Source organism: Abrus precatorius, unplaced genomic scaffold, assembly GCF_003935025.1.
Source record: "Abrus precatorius isolate BTA unplaced genomic scaffold, Abrus_2018 Scaffold4, whole genome shotgun sequence".
Lineage (NCBI taxonomy): Eukaryota > Viridiplantae > Streptophyta > Magnoliopsida > Fabales > Fabaceae > Abrus > Abrus precatorius.
Genome location: NW_020874384.1, coordinates 10,957,894 through 10,982,098, shown reverse-complemented (window position 1 = coordinate 10,982,098; position 24,205 = coordinate 10,957,894). Strand labels below are relative to the sequence as shown.

The following is a 24,205-nucleotide window of genomic DNA, read 5'->3' as shown; positions in this document are numbered from 1 at the left end:
GCTTAATTGTTGAGAGATTCTCCACCACTTCTTTTATAATAAAAATACTAATTATTGACACATTTTATTCTGTTCGCAGTTGAAGACAGGGTACAAATATCCCAAAAGTAAAATAATCTTTCAATGTATATAAATTCAGATTCGTTGACATTATATTTAATATTTACAATATTAAATAATATTTCATAAAATAAGATTGATCAATCTAAATAATGAGTATTTTATATGATCTTTTATAATTATATATATATATATATATATATATTAAATTTAACATAATTTGAATATAAATTTTAAAAATATATTATATATTAAAATAAAGTTATGTGATGAAGTATTTATTTATTTTATTTTTAAATAAAATTTTATAAAATAGACTTATTTAATAAGAACCTTTAAACAAATATTATACTAATTAATGTTGTATTTTATGAAAAGTTATTAAGCAGTGGAATGAAACTTGATTTAGTAATACCAAATTAAACTTAACAAGCGCATCAATAATTTATATGAATATAAATTATTAAATTATATATATTAATTATAAATTATTAGATGTAACTTGTAAGTTAAATAAAAAGCTTAAATTAAGTGTAAATTTTAAAATTTACGTTAGTATAAAAAGATTTTATTCTTTCTCTCTTTCTCTATATATATATATATTCAATAAACTTATTTTAAAATATAAATTAATTATAATTTTAGTTTGAAAAAGAGAGGAAGAAAGAAAATTTTTAATTAAGAGGAGGAGACTAGAAGAAATGAAAATTAAAAAAAATGAAAGAAAATACTTTAATAAAAGAGAATGATACTTTATTTGATTCGTAGAAAAAGAAAAAGTGAGGAAAAAATGAAAACTAAATAAATTTATTATAGTCAAAATAAATTTATTAAATTAGAGATAACTTTGTCGAATTAATTACATAACGTGATATTCATTTATTGATTAAATTTATTAAAAATTATAAAATTTAGAATAATAGTAAAAATTATATTTAAAAAAGTGTGTTAAATGACATGGTACTCGCATTTCTCATGTAAGATTGACAATGGCAACACCTTATTTGGTGGACATTGAGAAAGTGTACAGATGGAAGAAGGAGAAAAGAAAAGAGTCAGCTAAACCACTATTTCACTAGAGAATTAGACGCCTATCCATCCGTCTTCTTGGCAATGACCATTTCCTTTCTCTCTCTTTTCATCTTTTTCTCATTTGAAACATTATGCTTACAAACACATTGATTTGATCATATTTTTATAATTTTCTATTTTTATACATAAATATATGTTTTCCTAATTGTGGGTCTGTTATTATCTTCCCTCTTTTGTTCCACAATTTCCTCTCAAGAACTCCTAGTGTTTATGATGATGAGTGGTGGTCCAGTTTTCAACTTCCATGTGTCATCTCTTGTTTAACTCTTCATTGATATGCATGCAAGGGAAACATGTTAGTTTTCTTGGTCATCCTCAGAGAGTTGTGAAGTTATGGTTTTGCTTATATTTTTAACTTTCGGGTTTGGCCTACATTCCTTGACGTCTCTTCTGAGGAGTTCTCTCCTCTCCTTGTCACTTCCATCTACAATGTATACCACAATGGCTAATTTGCTCATATGTCATTCATGATATAGCTTAAAATGATTTGATTTCTAACCATTGTTAATATAATCACATTTGTTTGTTTCACATCCCATTGTGATTTGAGTTTCTTTTTTCCTCGCTCGTGCTCTTGAAGTACCTTTTATTTAAGCTTTTAAAAAATGATGATTTTAAGATTGTATCAAAAATTATTTTTATTTTAGATATTTTATGAAATGTAGAAATTGTTTTTTAAGTGACTTTTAAAATAAATGTGACGTTTCAGAAGAAGAAAAAAACTAAAATAAACATTACATAACCAGGCTTCTAATTCTATATTAATTCTACGTGTTTGGTCATAACAAGAAGTTCAAGTTGATTCTACTTATATTGATATAAGGATAATCCACGTTAGAGCCTGCTTTTTTGTACTTGGTTTAGCATGTTTTAAGAATTAATTATTCATTTTATTATTTTTATAAAAAATTAAAAAAAAAAATTTACTAAACAATTTGTTACTAAACATTGTAAGTTGGCATGTAAAAATTATATCCTATCATAATTAATTATTTTTAATGTGCTTTTGCAGAAATTCCTCCTGATGGGTGTTTTTGCATTGTCCACAGATGGCATCAAAGCCGGTCAAAATGCCTCATTTGCCTAATGTAAGAGTTCCATGCTGTTCATTTTAATACCAATAATAATTGCTTAAAAAATCATAATGCATCCATGATTTGTGAAGAAAATTCTGATGCATTCTTTTGTAACAGTCAAATTATTTATTATATTGGTGGGAATTGATCGAAACTTTTGCTGAAAAGCAGATAGAAGAAGCTCTCGAGACGGATCAAGCTTGTACAAATTCAGAAAGTTACGTCAGAAAGGTGAATCAAGAAACAAAAGATGCCTCCATAACTGACAATAATGCAACCAGTGGAGTTGTACAAATTGACCAAGTTTCAAAACATAATGCAAAGATGCCAACAAGTAAACCAGCATCTAAACCTGACAATTTAGAGAAGTCCTTTAGGAACACTTCTGATTTTGCCACTACTCAACTCCCAGGTCCAAATCCAAGAGTGCCTTCAAATTCTGACCTTTCAACCACCTCATCAGGAGTAACAACAGGAACCACAAGGGGGTTTCCTATGCCAACCAAAAACACCAATCAAGGCCAAGTGAGTGGCACTAGCTCCCGTAGTGATAGTTTAGAGAGCAGTTGTAGTGCACCTATTAAGCCACACACTGGAGGTGATGTAAGGTGGGATGCAATTAACATGGTTTCAAAGGGCAATGGTCTTAATCTTAGCCATTTTAGGCTTCTAAAGCGTGTTGGTTATGGAGACATTGGAAGTGTATATCTTGTGGAACTTAAAGGAAGTAAGGCCTTCTTTGCCATGAAAGTAATGGATAAGGCCTCACTTGCAAGTAGAAACAAGCTTCTGAGAGCACAAACAGAAAGGGAGATTCTTGGACTTCTTGACCACCCATTTTTGCCAACTTTGTATTCTTACTTTGAAACTGAAAAGTACTACTGTTTGATCATCGAGTTCTGCAGCAGTGGTAGTCTTCATTCTCTAAGATTGAAGCAACCTAAGAGGCATTTCACTGAAGAAGCCGCACGGTTAGTGACTTAAGAGTTCATTTCAGTTCAATGACATATGAGTACTTAAACACACACTCATACATTGGACTTGATTCCACCGGAGTGATATATGTGTAGGTTGACATCTTTGCTACAACACTAAACATGATTGCATTTTAGTTTGCTCAATATAAATCAGTTTACTAATGTTCCTAAAATTTATCCTCTTTAAGTCAAGCTGGAAGATTATATCACTAGTTGATGCTCTTTTATCTTCCCTTTGAGTGAGATTTTGTTTACTGCATTTCTTTACATTTAATCTGTTTTTCTATATGATTCTGATAAAAAAATGTAATTTCTTTCTTCTTGCTTATGCACTCTTATTTTGCTCTTGCCATTATGTGCTGTGCTTATTGTTTTGTTGTTCAGTCGTTCCTTTTCTTTGCTGATTAAAACGTGAAAAGCATAGTGAATACACTTCAGTTTTTCTAGCAATATGAACAAGTATTCTATGCATATGCACAAATTGATCCATCAACCAATAGTTTATCGGCATCATTTCCATTAATAATAATATCAATGTTCAACATTTCTATAAAAACAGAAAAATATACGAGCACTAGGTGTTACCAATAACCATTATGCTGCTTCAAAAAAGTAGATAATAAACCTCCAAACGTGGGAACAAATCTTATTTATAAGTTCTGTGCATTACTTACTTCTCTGAGAAATGCAATCAGAATCAGTTAGTTAATCGAGACCTCATTGAGATTTAAAATACATGTTAATAAAGCAGGTTTGTCTTAAGTTGTGTGACTGAATTGAACCTTCTTATAATCTTTGTTTATCTTCATAGGGGAAAAAAATTAGAAGCCTTTTGCCACAAAAAATGAATCATAATAACCATTCGTAGCAACACCTTTGTGGTCTCAGTTTGTTACCATTCAAGAATTCAATGTCCTAATTTCCTTGTGACAGGTTTTATTGTTCAGAGATTTTGTTAGCTTTGGAATACCTTCACATGCTAGGCATTGTGTACAGAGACTTAAAGCCAGAGAATGTTCTAGTCCGAGATGAAGGTCACATAATGCTATCAGATTTTGATCTTTCACTTCGGTGCTCTGTGAGTCCTACACTGGTGAAGTCATCATCAGCACGTGTAAGTAGCAGTGGTCTTTCTGGGGGCATTTTGGATGATGATCAAGCAGTGCATGGTTGCATACAGCCCTCAAGTTTCTTCCCACGCATTTTGCCTTCAAAAAAGAATCGCAAGTCAAAGTCAGATTTTGGCCTAATGGTTGGAGGGCGCCTCCCTGAACTAATGGCAGAGCCTACAAATGTGAGGTCAATGTCCTTTGTAGGGACACACGAGTATCTTGCACCAGAGATTATTCGCGGCGAGGGACATGGTAGTGCAGTGGATTGGTGGACATTTGGAATCTTCTTGTATGAGCTCTTGCATGGAACGACACCCTTCAAGGGTGCAGGAAACAAAGCCACATTGTTTAATGTTGTAGGACAGCCTTTAAGGTTTCCAGAAACACCCCGTGTTAGTAGTGTTGCAAGAGACCTTATAAGAGGGTTGTTGGTGAAAGAGCCTCAGAAAAGGTTTGCTTACAAAAGGGGTGCCACAGAAATTAAACAACACCCCTTTTTTGAGGGAGTGAATTGGGCTCTAGTTAGAAGTGCCACACCTCCTATTATACCTGAACCTCCAGATTTTTCCAAGTATGCTAGCAAGGAAAATGTGGCCCCAATAGACAAGAAGATTGCAGATATTGTTGCAAGTGATAAAAGTAGCCATAAACAACCTGATTCTTCTTATGAAGATTTTGAGTACTTTTAGAAATGCCTGATTTTATCCCCTTTGGACAGATATGTACATCTAAAAAAAAACAGTATTTTGAAATCTGTTATGAATAAACATTTTATACACAAACATGTAGAGTTTTTTTTTCTCCCTTCTCAGCTTCCTTTATTTATATTCTTTCTAGTTCTTTTTAAGCATTCTTTTAATTATTTTTTTAATGCGTAGCTCAGAGCACATATTTATTATTTCAAAGTCATAAAAAATATTCAATATTCTTTTAATAGTAATTTAGAATATTCAATAGAAAATTTTAATGTTTCCTATAAATTGCAGGTTCAGGTTCCAACTACTTCCAAAGTTCATCCAATGTTTCATTTTTCTCAACTTCGGAAAGTCATGGCTTCTATTTATCATAATCTAAATTACCCATTAATTCGATATCACTTATAAAAATTTAAATTTAACTTTGATTGTATTATAATATAATAATAGAATAATTAATTTGAAACAAAAATAAAATTTATAATTTTAAATTAAACAAAAGAAAATAAAAGAACATATTTGAAATTAAAAAAATAGCTAAAAGATAAAATTACTAATTTTATCCTTTTTAATTTGTAATTAAATATTTTTTCCTACTATATATATATATTTTTTTTTTATTTTTTATTTTTTATTTTTTACAGTAACAAGATCAATAATATATCCATCTTTATAAAATGTGAATCCTTATTTTAAATAATAATATTTTCAGAATTTATTTTAAATAAAAATAATTTTAAGAGTCATTCTATTTTTTATTATATTATGACTTCTCATAATTTAATATTTATATTTTATAATTAATTTTTAGTTTTAATAATAATAACTCTTTAATTTGGTCATAATTAACATTATTAGATATTTATATATAATAATAAAAATGTTTGATTATTTATAATTAATAATAAAAATGTTTGATCCTTGCATAATTTATTAAATTTTAAAATACTTATATAATGTATCTTTAATTTTATGTAAATACTACGTTAATTTAATAATACTCATAAAATAAAACTAAAGTACTTTTAATATAATATAACTATAAAAAAAATTAAAAATTAAATTAATAAAAAATTGAAAAGATCGTTTTTTTTTTATTGAATCACATCAAATTTTATATTTAAATTTAAAAATTAATTCCATTTTTTTGTATTTGAAAAAAAATAAAACCTTAAATCAACCTTTAATTTGATTGGATCGAATTTTTCTACGCCTAAAAAAATATCCAATATAATTTATAACAAATCTATGCATGTATAAATAATTCTTTTTATTAAATTATTTTTCACTCGCATTTATAAAATTATATATGTACTTGATAAAAAAAAGTGTATTTACTAAATTATAATACTGAATTATATTTTTATTATTTACTTGTTAAAATTATATCTTATTAATCTAATGTGTTTATAAATTTATTTATTTTAAATTTATTAAAATTATTTTTGTGTTTATTTAGTTATTCAATTTCTAACTCTAAAGCTATGCTACGCGTTTGTTTCCTTTGTCTCTTTTAAACCATTTCATCACTCTTTTTTAACCATGCTATCTTAAAATTATTTAACTCATTAATTTAATTTTTAATGAAATATTTTTTTATTTATAAAAAAATTATAATTATAATATATTTTATAAAAATATTATTTAAAAATTGATTTATATAAAAAAATTTATCAAATTTTGAAAAAGTAAAAGTTTATTTGATTAAGTTTTAATATGTTTTTTTATTTTTTTAAAAAAAAAACATGTCACAAATAACAAAAAATAAATAAGTCTCACAAGATTCATTCTATTTTAAAAAAATAAATTAATATTATTATTTTGAAAAATAAGTTTATTATTATTTTGAGTATACATGTCAAAAAATAATAAATATTTAAAAAAATTTAAATTATTGTCTCACATAAATTATTTTCAAATATTAAAAATACTTTGAATTAATTGTTTAAAATAAAAAGATGCCTAATAAATTAAAAATAAAAAAAATTAAACTTAAAAAGTAATTAAAAAGATAATAATACAATTCTTGAAAAAAATCGGATGAGATTAGTCGATAGCATATAATTTTACCTATTACATTTATTTATGTTTTATTTAATCTAATTTCAAAATTAATTTGCTAATCACCCATACTTATTATATTAAAACTCAATGATTATACAATGTTAATATTCATTTCTTTAGGTAATTACTCTAAATGATCATGCAAGATAAAAGATAAAGAAAATATAAAGATCCTATAAGTTTATAAATTTAATAAAGAAACGAACTAAGTTTAATTTATTAATCCTTTGTCTCATTTTATTCTATAGTCCTATTAATTACATGTGATATGATTGTATATAATACAATTAATTATAAGATGTTAAGGGTGATTAATTCTTAACACGTAAAATATAATTCAATAGAATAAAAGCCAAACATTAAAAAAAAAAATAACATTGTCATTAAATATAAAAATCACATAGAGTATACAATAAGATTTACTATAGTTCTAGTTATGGATTTAATTACTCGTAATAAAGTAAATAACAAAAATTATTATAAACAATCCATAATAACTCAAAAAGGAGAATTCAAACCAAACCAAAGAAATGTTTGTCATCTTTATCAATGATTTATCACTTTTCAATAATTAATTAAGTTAAGATTAAGATAATGATCTCTTCCTTAAGAGCAAAATACTTCTTTATATAAGATGTGAAATGAGATGTAAGATAATGACTTGACCTCTAACAAATAAGTTCAATAATTAAAAAATGATATTTTATTTTGTCAACTTTCAAAATCTGAGTTGAAAACTAATTTAAATCTTCCTATCTCAATCTAAATTCAATTTCTCAAATTTTAAAATTAAATTTAAATTTTGCATTCAAATTCAACTAGCATGATCAAGACTCTTATTTTAGCTAAAATTATCTAATCTTTATCTAGTATATTTTTGTAATGTATTTTTATAAAACTGTAATAATTAATAACATAATCAATGAATATATATATACATATATATATATATAATAGGATTTATGTGTATAAATATAAGTCATAAAATATATTAAAATATAGACATATTATTATTTTAATTTATAATATAAAAAATATAATTATTTAAAATATATAATTATCAACTTTTAAATTCTTATCTAATAATTAATGATGGTCTTATCTTTCGTTTTACACCTATTAACTAATTTAAAAATTAAATTTATTAAGTACTTTTAATTCAATCAGCTTTTAATTTTTTTTGGCTTTCATTTAATTTGCCTCCTAATTTTATTCAAAACACTATAAACATAATATAAAAGAATTAAAAAATAATTTATTTATCATATTTTTAACTACATTAAAAGTATAAAATATAAAAAATAATCATTCAATTCAATCTAAACTAAACTTTATTAGATAAGATTACATAAATAAAAATCTAAACTAATCTTTATTAGATATAATTAAATTTTAAATTTTACTTAAACTAATTTAAATTAAATCATAACATATTTTTATAGTCAAATCAAATATTTATTTTTCACTTAAAAGTTTATTCAATTGAAATAAAAAATAAGTCTTGATAAAGAACATAATTAATAATTTAATTATTTATATATCTTGTGCACTTTAATAAAAGGAAAAATAAAAGTAAAATAGTGAAAAAGTCTAATGAAAATGAAATAAATAAATAACAATACTTGCAAAGAGATGTTGTGTTTAGAGATAGAAATAAGCTAAGTTAAGCTAGACTTAAAATAAATAAATGAAATCAAAATATTACTTGTTATGAGCTTTTTATTAAGTTTAGTTTAATTTAAATTTTTTTTAATAATCTACTTCGTATTGAAATATTCAACAAATCATCAAACTTTCTTATAAATAGATTATTAAACCATTTAAACATGTATATCTTTTTGAAAGTTATAAGGCTTATATTTAAAAATAAATTCAACAATTTGAATATGTATAATAAAATTATATATTCTTATTTATCACTTTCAAATCACATATTTAATTTAAATAAGTAAATTACTACACATACAAAAAATATAATAAAATGAATATCACTTTATAAATTATTAAACAATTCTAATAGCATAAAATCTTACACTTTAAATCAACAAATATAATATAACTAAATAAGTTTCAGACTTAAAATTAGCAAATACAATAAACAAAAATTTAAAATACATAAATAATAATATTTTTTTATAGTAAATAGGAAGTAATAAATATATCATTAAATTCTTAAAGAGATCTCTTTACATTTTTCATCAACTTTAAAAAAAAAATATTACTAAAATAAAAATATTTTAAAAATAGTTATTACAAATATTTTTTAAAAATACTTTTAAAAGGTATTACTTTTAATTTTTTCATTAAATTATACTTATAATAAAGCTAATTAAATTTTTATATATTATTAATATTATTATATTATAATTTTTATATAAAATTATTTAATATATTATTATAAATTTTAAATAAATCTATTAATTTTTTTATAAAATTTAAATTTAACTTATTTAATTAATTAAAATTTTTCAAATTAAATTTATTAATTAAAAAATTAGGTTAAAATAGGCTTTAAATAGACTAGCCCAATTCTGTGTTGGATTGTCTGACCTATTTCCACCCTTTGCTCCCTGTGCTGCAATCACTCACAGTCATTTCTACTTTGACTGAGCGATTAGGATCGAAAGCCAACATTATTTCCGTGACAGTAACATCATTTTCTCATTTTTTGTTTTCACTAAAATGGAAAACCACATCTACGCCTCTTACAGCCCTACCACCAACTACAGATTCTTCGACCCGGACACCACCGCCACCACTGCCACCATGTTCCTTTCCCACCACCACCACCACCACCGCACCGACCCCGCCTCCGCCACCTCTCTCCGCTTCCCCTCTTCCTCCGCCGACATCGACATTGCCCCGCCAGGTGTCACTTCCAGAATCGCCTCTTCCACCGCCACAAACTTGCTCTCTCCCTGGCCCCCTTCCGCAAACGTTGCCCCTTCTTCTCTTGACCTCAAACGCTCCTCTGAGGGTTAGTTATTAATATTTTCCCTTTATTTATTTATTTACTTACTTTTATTTTATTTTTTTAGTCTCCTATTTTTACTCTTTAAAACGATTTAGGTTATAATATTAATGATTGAAAAGTATAGTTTAGTCTTGGATTTTCAATTATTTAAATGAAGTAAGAGATAAGGAAGATGAATGAAGTAACCAAGATTTCACCTCTTGAGTGTAATGTTATAGTGTGTCCTGCATGTAATTAAGAGCACCTGATTTGACACCTATGAAGTAAGAAAATATGTAAATTGAGAAAGAAAAGATGCATATACTGTCGATTTGAAATGTTTTAATTCAAATTTAAGTTGGATGTAGTTTTACTTTCTCTCTTTACGTTTTTTTCCCTGTTTGAAGGAGCCAAATCGAATTCCTCGAAGTAAATGTATGTGGTGTTGAATTTTCTGACAATATTAGCATGGCAATTAATGTTTATTTTTAAGATGGTATGTTAGGTAGCATCATGGTGTTGGTTATTGCTTTGTTATTTCCTTTTTGGTAATGTTAGTACTTAGCAATTTGTTAGTGTTCTTGCCAATGGAGTATACCGGATTACCAGTTGTGAAGAACTGCTTGTTGTCAAAGTTAGTTATCTGCAGTTACGAATGAGTTTGGTAGCACAGGTTTAGTTAGATGGGATTTATGTAGGGTTATTTTTCAGAATCACCATCGATACAAACTAGTTTCTGGTGTATCAAATGAGCAAATAAGTACATAAGATAGGTCTGCTGATTGATGATTGATCTGAACAACAGTGATAATAGTAGTAAAGTTGTCTCCTTGTTTGAGTGCGTGACTTGTTACTGATAAGGCAAGTTTTACCTTTTGACTTCAAATGGTGCAGAGTGTTACTACTTTACGTATTTTTTGGAGTTTGTTGGGTTATGAGTGAGCTATATATTTCATTATTTTGATATAATTTTAATAAACATATACTTATAGCTTTTATACGATATTGGTGAACTTTAGTCATTTCATTTTCTATACCAAATTTATTCTTTATATTTACTAAGCGTATCTTCTTTGTCAAAAATTATTTTCTAAGTCAAACTTATACAGTAACATTATACATTTGCTTTGGTTTTCTTGTATATACTCGTCTATTATGTATTATAGCTCTCTACCATCCATCCATTTTGAGTACAATTGGGCAAAGTGAAGCTTGGTATTCTACAAACTCACTGGCCAAGCGCCCTAGATATGAAAGTGCTTCCACTATGCCTATATATCCACAGAGGCCAGGAGAGAAGGATTGTGCTCACTATATGCTCACAAGAACCTGTAAATTTGGAGATAGCTGCAAGTTTGACCATCCTATTTGGGTTCCTGAGGGTGGAATCCCGGATTGGAAAGAGGTGACTGTTTATTATTATTACTATTATTTATGCCTATGAAACTTATATCTTATTGTATAGTACATTTACTATTGGTAATTGTAAAGTGACATGTACTCTTAATTTCTTATGATACTATATTTATAAAAAAGTATTAGAGTTGAGCATATATGAATTTATATAGTGGTGTCTTATATACTAGTTTAACCAATTCTTTTGTTTTAACATTTATATTTACTACATTTGTTGTAAAACCCTTGATTTCTATGTATGTCAGTGTCCAGCACTGTATATGTCCAGCACTGTATATAGGTATTATATATTATTCTAGAATAAAATTATAAATTATAATAAAATGAAAATTTGCACAACTATGTCTTGTACTATACTTGTAAAATATACAGACTAATTGTATGAAAGGGTAATGACGAATTTAAATATCTCAAAGCATTTTTCAAAAGCTGGAGTTTGTATATCATCATATGCATGAACCTTGTTATAAATTTAACTTGAGAACTTCTGAGATACTCAGTAAAAACATGTTTTTTAGTCATTTGAACTAACAAAACTAGTATAGACTAGAAATAAATCTTGACATGACCTACTCTTGAATAAAATAGCAATTCCAAGTTTCCAACACTTTATGTTTGTTCTTTATTAAAAAACTTTGTTGGATGTGATGTGTAAGGTGGTTTGATTGTCACATATCAGTTGCATCTGCTTTTCTTCCCCAAATTTCAACTCATGAAGATTGTTTCATCCACATGAATTCACTGGTTACCTATGGGGTAATATTTTGCTTTTGCACTTGACCTATCAAAATCATGGTGCATGTTTTGGGCAACACCATGTTTCCTTGAAAGAACACATCATGAAGTTTAACATTTTCCTAACAGAAATTGTCCAATTTGATTTTGCAAATTCAATTACCTGGCTCTGCCCATTATCTTCCATCTTGCAATCCTTGGCCACTTCTTTGATATACATGCAGATGCAAATCACAGCATAGCATCCGAATACTTTCACATGGAGCTTGTACAAACTGACTGACCATGCTCATTGTAAAGGAAATATCTTGTTTAACTGTTAAGAGATTTTAGTTACACATGTCTTCAATACTTCCTAGGATTTGAAAGTGGCTCCCCTTATTTGGGATCAATGAGTGTGTCCACAATGGAGCAGCTTAATGTGCTTGGTTCCTGACTTTCCTCCAAGATTTCTAGTGATTTTTTTCCTTTACGTTCACCCCTATTCTAGATTGCATGAGGGAAACTAAGAGATGGGTTGAGAACATAGCCCCCTGGCCACATGGCAGGTGGAAGGGGTAAAAAGGAGTGGGATTTTCTGTTAGGCTGTTAGTGTAAGAGAGTTAGGCTGGAGAAGGAAAAAAAGCATGGATTGGGTTACAGTTCCTCAAAATGCTGCACCAACTTTCCTTTACTATATATCCTTGTTCTGTCTCTGAGAATAATTGATGTCTGGTAATCTGTACTACCTTGTTCTGAGCTGACAATCCAGTAATATCAGTGCTAGTAAAGGCTTCTTTTTCTAAATTTATTGAAACATATTCTGATTTCTTGGTATGTATCAATTGGTATCTGATCTTTTAATCTGGGTCATGCTGGTGATATTAAATTTCATGTGGATGTAGCTACTAGCTAGTGACAAAGCCACTTTTATATGAGAATGAGAATAGTAAATCTGAGTCGTATAACTACACATGGGTGATTGAAATTAAATGTTAATTGAAGTGGCATGATTAATTTTTAAACTTCTCAATATATATATATGAGAATGAAAACAATAAATCTAGTGAGAAATCCCGTTTTATGAGATTGAAAACAATAAATCTAGGTCATATAACTATACATGGATGGTTCAAATTAAATGTTAATTAAAGTCACATGGTTTATCTTAAAAGTCATGTGGCTTCTTAAAAATGTCACATTACTTTTATCTTTTAATCTTGACCATTTATGGTATTACATGAAGATTATTCCATACGTCAACATGAGTGATAAAGAAATTACTTAAAACAATAACTATTTGTGATTATGTTATAACTAATCTTTAGAACAATAAATCTATGTGATTACTTAAGACAATAACTATTTGTAATTACATGAAGAAGATTCTTTCATATAATATATGGTGAGGTGGTCTAATGCTTGAGATGTATTCCTCAAGTTTTCTCATTTAATATGTTTCCTACATATATCTTTCTATGCATTAGTCAATTTAGTCAACTTTGTGACTGTATTAGACTGATATTCTATTATGCTGGCAATCAATTTTGTTCTAGTAGTATCTATTGCCCTTTGTAGTTTAGGGTAGGTGTGAGAGATTGAGTTTAAAACCTTCATGGGCTGTCTGTTCTGTATGTTAGGATAACTCTGTTCGAGTTATTTCATTTAATGAGCTAAATACCGTTTTTCTTTATATATTTTGTCACTGCTGGCAATGGGTTTTGGTCACAAAAGGTGAAATATAATCATCTAGCAGTTTTGGTTCTTAAATATAGTACATGTTTACTAATTTGTTTGATACACATGATTGATTCATACCCCGATTTAGGTTCCAAATATTGTTGCGAGTGAAGCTCCTCCTGAGAGAGCAGGGGAACCAGATTGTCCAGTGCGTACAAATTTCAATTTTTTTTTTCCTTTTAATTTCTTTTTTCTTATTCTTATGTATTTGGGCATTTTCTAATTGATTGAGTCCAACACATAGCAGTACTTTCTGAAAACTCAAAGATGCAAGTTTGGTTCAAAGTGCAAATTTAATCATCCCAAGGTTTCCTCTGAAAATGCCGATGTTTTGGGCTTACCTGAGAGGCCATCAGAGCCCCCTTGTGCGGTTAGTTATTCATATTTTTACATTAACATGAGACATTGTTTATAGGGCTTTACATCATGTTTTATACTTATGCAGTTCTACATGAAAACTGGAAAATGTAAATTTGGTGCTGCATGTAAATTCCATCACCCCAAAGATATCCAGATTCAGTTATCTGATGACATGAGTCATACTGTTGAACAGACACAAACAAATTCTATGATGGGAGGGGCAATGGGAGATACAAAACCAAATAAGTCTCTTATATCTCCACTGTTGCATAATAGCAAAGGGCTTCCTGTAAGACTGGTATTAATTCTCTATTAAATTCTTTGTGTCCATTCTATGTTGATAGATGGAACACAGACCAATTCAGTCATTATCATGTTTTTTGAACTTTCCCTTTTATTCCATTACTTGCTGGATGCATGCTGCTGTGGACTGTTAAAACAGTATAATGCCAATGACAATACTAATAAATAATTGTAGCTGAAATTATAATTTTCAACTTGTTTGAGTGGATTGGTTTTTGTCTGGCTGTGTAACTGAGGCTCTTGCTAAGTTGCATTCTCTGTAACTAAAGTTTCTTTCTTTACTTTTTTTTTTTTTTTAATCTTTGATGGTTTATAAATTACATATAAAGATGCCCATTAATTTCTAGCTGATTACAAGTTTACAACCTTTTCCTCTTTTAATTTATTGCCTTCTGAAAAGCCTGAGTTTTTATTGTACAAATCTCTTCTGACAGGGGGAAGTGGATTGTCCATTCTACATGAAAACTGGAAGGTAAGTGTTGATTTATGTTCAATTGGTTCTTAATTTAGAGAATAGTCACTTTTGTTTTTTAATTTTACCATAGCTGTTACTGAAAACTGTTAAAAAGCAATTGTTTCTCCACAATAAGTTAATTCAAACATGCACATATGCTATGGATTAAATGTCTTTAAATTTTCATTCATATGATTCAGTTGCAAGTATGGTGCATCTTGCCGCTACAATCATCCTGACAGGAATGGTATGTATATTATATATTGATTGTTTATTGTCATGTTTTCTAAACAATATTTTCACATGGCTGTACTTTGGTGCAGCAATTAATCCGCCCATTGCTGCATTTGGCGCTTCTGTTTTGCCGTCATCAGCTGCTAATCTGAATATTGGAGTTCTCAATCCCGCCGTGTCTGTTTATCAAGCTTTTGACCCAAGGCTGTCAAATCCAATGGTAATGGGAAGTTGTTACTGAACTGTACTTATTCTCCTAGAGAATTGACCTCTGCAAATTGCAAATAATGTTATCTGACACCTTTTCATTCTTGTGGGTAGGGGATGGAACCGGGGATGCTTCTTGTTATGCTTTATATTATGTCTCTGCCTATCATCGGAACAATGCACTTTCAAATGTGTTAAGAGATGTGCATATAATGAATAAAATTTTAACATATATATTATAGAGCTAATAAAATCAATAAACATGGCTAGGAGACATAGCCTATATAGTATATACTCTTGGATACAGTCAAACCTGGAGCATAGAGCTGTTGCATGATTGGTTCGAATGAACAAATAACACTTGGAATTTGGAACATAGCACGAATGATATTTTTCTTGTTCCTAATATTCTCAAATGGCGATAACATTTGTGTTATAGATATGTGATTTTGTGCGCATATGTCATTTGTATAAATGTCTTTGCTCTTCTCTTTTTTCTTTTTTATTGCTTTGTCTCAAGTCTCATTTTGTGTTTGTGCGGCCTAGCTTGCTACCTTCACTTTCTTCATAAATACATAGTTTCCTAGCATTCTCGTTCTTAGTATTTTTGAGATGCTGTTGCTCATCTAGTAAATTCTATGCATATGGTATATGTTTCTCATATGAAGAAAAATGTTTGGGTCCTTTAGAGGTGAGGTCTCTTTGTTGTTTTGCCTCAGTAATGTAGGAGGACCAGTTCAAAACTACTCTAGCACAACTTATATAATATTAACAACAATTAAATAAAAAACATTGTGGAAAAAAGGAGTATTACAGCTTAGAAAAATAGCCATTCTTAATTTAACTGTAATCTGTGTTTCCATGAGATGTCATCATAGATGAATTTTCTCGAAAATTAATGCACCTTATGCATGTGACATGTTTTCCAGTCTCAGGTGGGAATTGCAGAAACTATCTATCCTCAGCGACCTGGACAGATTGAATGTGATGTAAGTAAGCATTTCCCTTGTGTTCCACTCATTAGATTTCTGCAGCCAATATCTATTTGGAATTTGATCAGAACTGAATTTACTAAGGAACAATAAAGGAAATATTTAGAGAACAATAGTCTGATTGCAAGGCTAGTATGCATAAACTATAGAAACTGATAATGAAAGTAAAAAAATCAGAGAAACCCTATGGCAAAAGCCATCCAAAACTACCCAATTGATTGCCTTCCTTCACATTTCCTCCCTCTCCCCTTATATCTTACTCAGCCTCTAACCTCAACGCTTCCTACATATCTTGCCATATATGCAAGTTTTTTACAACTTATGTTAATCCCTCTTTTGCCCTTACCTGTATTGGAGTTTCTAAGAATACTCCCTTCTGAACAAGGTGGAACTTAGAAGGTTGTAAAAAGAAACATCCAGCTGAAGATCTTCCTCCAGGATCCCACTTCCTTAGATATAAAGACCCACTTATGCATGAAGCATAATAATTCTCAGGGGGACCCCTTTGCTGAAGTTTGATGGCTGGTTGTCCAATTCCTTGGAACCCACAATAATACTGGAGTTGGTACCACATCCCAAGTCTTACTAAGCCCAACTCACCAATCCTGTCCCAACCAAGCTTTAATGCATCCTAGATCAATCACGTGAAAGTCAGACTAACCAACCCTGAATTACTAACCGTACACAATGGCGCCATAGCTGACACTCTTCATTTTGTCTCTGCTCAATATTACCATAATTGATATCTAGATAATAACAGTATTATACTCAGTGTTGTCAAATAACAGCCATGGCAGCAGCATGGTGGATGTCGATGGCGGTTTTCACCAAAACTGCCACAACCATGGCAGAAAATGGCAGATTCAAGATGGCGGTGCCATGGCAGCCATTACGTGCTTGGAGGCCATGGCAGAAAGCGTTGTTTTTTTATGAAAAAATGAAATGGGCCTCTGACCTAACCTGGTCCACAGTGACCCATGAATACCCAGATCCAGATCATATTCAGGTTGGAAACGTTTTGTCAGGGCATTCACAAAGCTCCACCAAGATGCATTTGGATTGACACATTCTCAAAATTAGTACCAAATGAGAGCGCAACCTCAGTGCTTTCACACCCTCATATAGCCTCATCGCCTCATATATCCCCATTGCATTGAAAATACTGTTTCATATTGATCAGCCACATTAGGCATCTTCCCCTTTAAACCTGGAATCTTCAATCCTCTCCATTTATTTTGTTCCTCTTGTTCTTCCTTCCTCCATTGCTCAAATGCTGTCAAGAACTTCAACCTCCCAATGTATCTCCACTTTTTCATTTTTGAATTCAGTACCACAGCCCCTAGATTGGAAATCTGAATTGTTAAGACACTTCTATAAGGGTAAGGGAAAAAGAGAGGCTGGGTGGGGATATAAGCTAAGAGGGAGGAAATGTGAATGTAGGGAATCAATTGAGTAGTTTTTGGTCTCTTGCCTTATGGCAGAAAATTTTTCCTTTATTATTACCCTTGTAATCAAAGTATTGTTCTCTAAATATTTCCTTTATTATTCCATAGTAAATTTCAGTTCCTATCAAATTGATATCAAAGCCTCTCAGCTGCAATCAAGTGACACCCGAGGCTAGTCAAGGGGCTAGCGCAACCCATGTGGGCACTGGGGCTGGGGGGCATGGTGGGATGTTAGGATCCCCATTGCAAGGTATGGGACTTGAGTCCCACATTGGAAGTATGGGATTCTTGTGAGGTTTATAAGGTCTTGGGCTGTCCAATTATAACGGTTAACTTTTGTAGGATTCTATTTATACGTATAGTATCCTACATTTTATTGAATGTAACTTACTAATATGTATTTAACATCTAGTTAGAATCCCAAGTCCCACGTTGGAAGTATGAGATTCTAGTGGGGTTTATAAGGTCTTGGGCTGTCAAACTATAGGATACTATTTATACGAATAATATCCTGCCTTTTATTGAATGTAACTAACTAATGTGTATTTTAACATCTAGTTTTCAAAATATTTGATTCTTAGAGAAAAGAACTGTTAATTTGTTCTTAAAACTTCAAGAGAACTTCCTTTTATGCTGAACTTCTTAATGTTCTCATGCAAAGCCATAACTTCTGCATAAAAACATTTAATTTCCTTTTAGATTTTGATTTAATGATTTTCCATGTAGTATTATATGAAAACTGGCGAGTGTAAATTTGGTGAAAGATGCAAGTACCATCACCCAATTGACCGCTCAGCACCATCACTGTCAAAGCAGGCTACTGTTAAACTCACTCCTGCAGGTTTACCAAGAAGAGAGGTATGTTAAATCTTTCTCACATGCATTCATGGTGTAAATTCTTGTTTTGTTTGCATTATTTTGTAAAATTCTTTCAATAAATAGTCTGTATTTTTAAAAATTGCAAGATTAAGGTGATTAGTTTAAGTTTAACTGGTGTGTCAATCTATTTTAAGTTACTTGGATTGTTACACATTGCATGTGGTAGGAGGCTGTCAAGCCAATCTCGGGAGATGCTGATTATTGAATTGCATTACTGTGTTCTAATAAACGTGTTCATGCAATTAGTCCCTGTGCATTTGTCCTTATGGATACCTTGGTTGCATTTGGGTATGCAACTTATTCAATAAACTCTTATTACTTGAAGGTATATGTCATAAATTGGATCATTAAACATTTTGGAATAAAATGAAAACTTATTCTGATAAGTTTTAATAAAAATTTACTGAGATAAGCTAAAATGAGTTTATAGAAGTTATAAGCTGTTTTCACAAGCTCTTTCAAACGGTATCTTTAGCTTTAAAGTAGCATCCCTTTAACTGGGGTCAAATTTTCCATCAAAGGAATGGATAGAAGTGATTTTCTTCAATTGAGTGCGCATAAAACTGTTGTCATATTGAAACAATGTGTGATACCGTGACAGGGTGCTGTCATCTGTCCTTATTATTTGAAAACTGGAACATGCAAGTTTGGGGCAACCTGCAAGTTTGACCACCCACCACCTGGAGAAGTGATGGAGATAGCAAAATCACAAGGAACATCTAATGGAGGGGAAGCAAAAGACCATGAAGAGGAGACTCCTTCAGAAGAGAATTGAGATTTTGCATGAAATTTTAGTATATTTCCGAGCTCTTTTCTGCCTTTGTATTTCGTAACATGATACTAACGGGTGTGGCTGAAGACCCGACTTTGCTTCCTATAATGACTAATTATGATTATGGATTGGTATGAGTGCTCTCTTGAATACCTGGTTGTCATCCCAAATTCTATTTAACAATTGCAATCAATCAATTCAAACAAGGTTAGACAAGAAAATTGAGTGAATGTATAAAACTAAATAAATATAATAATAAAAGCTGAACGATTGGGTCCATCACATCTTAGATGAATACGATCGATTTGTGTACAAGCGTAAATTTACAAATGTGATAATTGAATGGCTTAAATAGATTGTTCTAAAACAATTGATCTTTATTTTTTGTTTAATCCCTAAAAATTTTCATGTTTTTAACATGCGTGGTGATAGATGAAAATTGGCAAGTTCACTTAGTTGTCTCAGTAATAAAATGAGACTAAGATATTGGTCATGAGAATTTGATTTGATGTTTAATTTCACGAAGTAGCTACCAATTGGATTAAATAAAATATTTTATGATATGAAAGAATTACAACAGTTGAAATTGATACTAACAAAGTCTAAACACTAAACAATTGTAGTAAAATGGTTTCGACTCACGTGCAACGCTCTTTTACTAAATATATTTTAAAATTTTTATTAACTCGTGTATAGTCAGTATTTTACTTTAGAATGAAGCTAAAATCTTCTATATATGATTTCTTTTTTGCTTTCTTCAATATTTTTTGGTCTAACAAATATGATTTCTTTTTAATAATAATATTTCTCATTTTGACGATCACCCACTTGTGTCAAAAGTAATGTCATGGACAGAAGGATATAAGATTTTGTAAGGATCCTTCTCATTACGAAAATATAGCTCATCCCTTAAATCGCGGACACCAGCAGAATGTACACAGTTGTGTTTTATCGACTTTTATCAATGAAATAACTTTTGTATAACAAACGAACGCATCAAAAGTTGGTTTCCGCTACCTAACTAACCAAATTTCAGCTAACTACTAACATGTTTGTCCCCATTCGTGGAGCTTCGCACACACTCACCATTTCATCCAAAGCGTTGCAATTATATTAATTGGAGATCACAAAATAAACCAAGCTATAAACTCATCTAATAGAAATTTATATTAAAGGCTGGGAGAAGAAAATGGAAATCACTAAGCTAATACACCCCGAATATAAAAAATGTACATATATGTTTTAAAGAGCTAACATATAAAATGGAAAATACTATAGATATTATAGTGTTTACAACTTGCTTGTTTTTAATAATCCATCTGAGTTTTGAACCATTGAAAAAAGTGTTTTCACTTTGAAGCTTGCCTCTGTTTCCAATTTTTATGCATGCCACATCCCTCCTGAAAAAAGAAACCACACCAAATCAATAAAATCATATGTATCCTAAATAATATAAAAAATAGACGAATACTATAACTACACAAACAACTAAGGGCAGGCACACATGCAAAAGTGCAAGGAATATCATATAAGAGACAAAATTAGCAAGTTTTTCTTTTGATTCCAATCATGGTCAAATGTTGTGCCAAGCAGTTTTCCATGCCATTAATCCAAGTCAGAACTTTGACCCTAAAAAAGAGCAATTGGTCAAAGTTGTTAAAGAAAAACTCATTCGTACTTCATACATATCAATCTTTGTGAGAAAATGGTAACAGATCACATAGTTTGATGAAAGTCATACATAAGAACTTGCAAGTTGTTGGTCCCAAGTTACAATTATAAGTTGGTCTGAAGAAGCTAGCTACGTTTTCCTGGTTCATTTACACTTGATTTTAAAAGGAAGTAGAAATTTTCACAAATAAGCCGGAAAATTGTTAGTATCATTTTGGCTTGCTTAAAAATAAATAAAGGAAGTGTACGTTGAGTTCAAAGATCAGCCAAGAATGATAAATAAATATCCAAAGGTTGCAAATCTCTGGTGGTGTAAGGTGTAGAAAGATGTAGGGTAGGTAGGCCACATGATTGTTCTGTGTGCTCACAAGGCCTAGATCCAAGTTCTTTCTTCTTCAGCTGATGCACCAAGACCCACACTTACACGCAAAACTATGTATAGTGTGCCAAATTGCCAATAGCATGCGGAGGCAAGATAAGAAAGAAAGTGTGTATGAATTGGATTTAAAACCGATTTTAAAATGTGTTTCAAAGTTTTAATAATTACAAATTCAATTCAAACATTAAAACAAAAATTTAGTTGAAATATTTTAATTGTTAAAAATCACATCATCAATTAATCATCGTATTATTATCTGCATTCTAAATAAATGTGAGAATGTGTGATTAATTAAAATGCGCAATGAATATTTTTCTAAAATTTTATCAGCCAATCAATACTGTGAGTTAACTTATGACAAAAACTATTATGTGAACTTTAAATTGTTTTTTTAATTGAAAAAAATTATATATATATATATATATATATATATATATATATTATTTGTTAATCCTTCTAGAGTTTACAAATCTATCTAGAAAAATAAAATAACCATAATAATAATAATAAATGGTATGCTAACCAGAAAGGTGGCCATAGCAAATGGACAATAGCATAGGCATAGATTGAGTTACAATAGAAAAGAAATTCTACGTCAATATAAGGAGAAAGAGAAAGTGAAAGAGAAAACACAAAAAGTGAGAAAATTAAGCACACACGCCATCATCCATCACCAACAAACGCAAACGCAAACGCAAACGCAAGCCAAAAACCTAAGATTGTCGGATCTTTTTCATTGGAAATGACATCGATGCAGACATTGTAAGCTTGCGATGACTGGAATGGAATCATAACCAGGAAGGCACACACATTACGTGGAGTCTATGCTTGTGTGGATGGAGGTGAAAGTTGTTAGTCTACTGACTATGACACAATAAATCTCAATGTTTTTATTCTACTGAAATAGTCATATATAATAGCTTTACAATGATAACAGGAAAGTTGCAGTCCCACGTTTAAATCTACACACACGAAAAGAGAAAGATTTATATTAATATAAATTATATTCATTCTTACATTATTAATTATTTTACATAAATTATAATTTTTTTTATTGGTTTAGTCATTGAATTATATGATTATTTACATAATAAAAATATAATTGAGGTATATATATATATATTTATATTTATTTATTTATAATTTTTATGTATATTATAACAACAATATTTTGCCAACAAAAAATTACAAATTCTCATTTTGATTTATGAAAATAATAAGGATAAAATATTTTAGTTTCTAAAATATTAAAAATATTACATTATTTTTTATCTTTCATTTCTGTTAGATATTTTAGTCCCTAAATCTAGACATCATCGGTAGACAATAATAAAATGTTGACATATTAAGTTAAGTGACATGCATAATTGATTATATGATAAAAATTATGTTATATATAGTATGATATATGTTTTTTATTTCATTTTAATTCTTAAAATGATCACTCATTAGATATTTTAGTCCTTAGTTCTTAAAACTTTTCATCTACTCATCATTCTTCATTCTTTCTCATCAAAAACTATCATCGTCGACCACCTTATATCTGAGTTTTATTTCATTAAGATATTGAGTTTTTATAAATAAGAATTAGGAATTTCAACGAGACATCAAGTTTACCATACTAAAAATTTTAATCATGCAATTGTAACTTGAACTTAAATTAGAACTCCATTTTATACATGAGTGTGAATTTTATTGCTATCTGAATTTGAACCATTCTTTTGTCCTTGATTTCAATTTTACTTACAATTCCCTCATTATATTCTTTCATATTCGTTACTATTCTAATAACTTTACAACTTTTATTTGAACATTTTTTTTATAATTCTGCATTATTTTACTTTTACAATTTTAAACTCTTTTTGAAAAACCCTTTTTTTTGTAAAACTCTTTTTCACTGGTAAGTGACTGAAAACTGTTAAAAAGATGTTCGTTAGATTATTTTCTTTTTATTCTATATTGATTATTGTTTTATTTTTTTTGTCAATTTTTATGGACACGATAACTTTTCTATATTCTTTTATAACGATCGGTATGCTTGCAAAGTTTGTTTATCAAACTCAACAAACTAATATCAATAAGTTACCATTCAATAAGATCTTATTTAATAAACATGTATTTAAATTGTTTATCTAAATATATCCATTGTACAAATTCACCGTGTAAAAGTAAAATGAACAATAAGAGTTAGTTCATCAATAATGTAATAAATGGATCATAAATAATCACTGCCAGAGAAGGAGCTTTTGGTAATCAAGCTTAGACATTTTTTAGAGGATATGATATGAGAACAAGGATGAATAACATAAATTTGTTTGAGTTTAGGTTAATTTCAAAAAAAAAAAAAAGTTGGTACAAAGCATTGATACATAAATGGTCTTTATTAATTAGCTTCTATTTTTAATGATTCCAATTGTTTTATTTCATCATTTATGTGCCTTTATTATTGTAGAGATTCAATCTATGATTGATTTAATATGAAAATTCAATGTATCATTATAAAATCTAAATTAAATACCAAATTATAATGTGATTTATTGAGTCATTCACTAAATTTGGGTTTTTTAATATGCTTGCTATTCTACATTATGCACTTTTCAATATAACAAT

The 24,205-nt window shown here is 29.5% G+C and overlaps 2 protein-coding genes across 6 annotated transcripts; both read left to right on the top strand.

Annotated features, from left to right (window-relative positions):
* The first annotated feature begins 2,201 nt into the window (after positions 1–2,201).
* On the top strand, positions 2,202–5,006 carry LOC113866109 (serine/threonine-protein kinase RHS3-like). The gene is made up of 3 exons (XM_027500997.1): positions 2,202–2,240; positions 2,346–3,199; positions 4,139–5,006. Exons 1-3 carry the CDS (start codon positions 2,202–2,204, stop codon positions 5,004–5,006), a joined length of 1,761 nt encoding a protein of 586 aa, XP_027356798.1.
* Positions 5,007–9,682: 4,676 nt separating this feature from the next.
* On the top strand, positions 9,683–19,693 carry LOC113864829 (zinc finger CCCH domain-containing protein 37). Of its 5 annotated transcripts, none has more exons than XR_003504925.1 (11): positions 9,683–10,053; positions 11,196–11,434; positions 13,988–14,047; positions 14,147–14,269; positions 14,345–14,557; positions 14,997–15,034; positions 15,217–15,263; positions 15,340–15,470; positions 16,387–16,450; positions 18,621–18,752; positions 19,375–19,507. XR_003504925.1 is itself a non-coding variant. In XM_027498991.1 (11 exons), the coding sequence occupies exons 1-11, from the start codon at positions 9,759–9,761 to the stop codon at positions 19,546–19,548; spliced, it is 1,512 nt and encodes a 503-aa protein (XP_027354792.1). In that variant the 5' UTR covers positions 9,683–9,758; the 3' UTR covers positions 19,549–19,693. The 5 variants fall into 5 exon arrangements, 4 of the variants coding, with proteins under 4 accessions (XP_027354792.1, XP_027354793.1, XP_027354794.1 ...); XM_027498991.1 differs by having other exon boundaries at positions 16,387–16,446; positions 19,375–19,693; XM_027498992.1 differs by having other exon boundaries at positions 11,241–11,434; positions 16,387–16,446; positions 19,375–19,664.
* Positions 19,694–24,205: the final 4,512 nt, after the last annotated feature.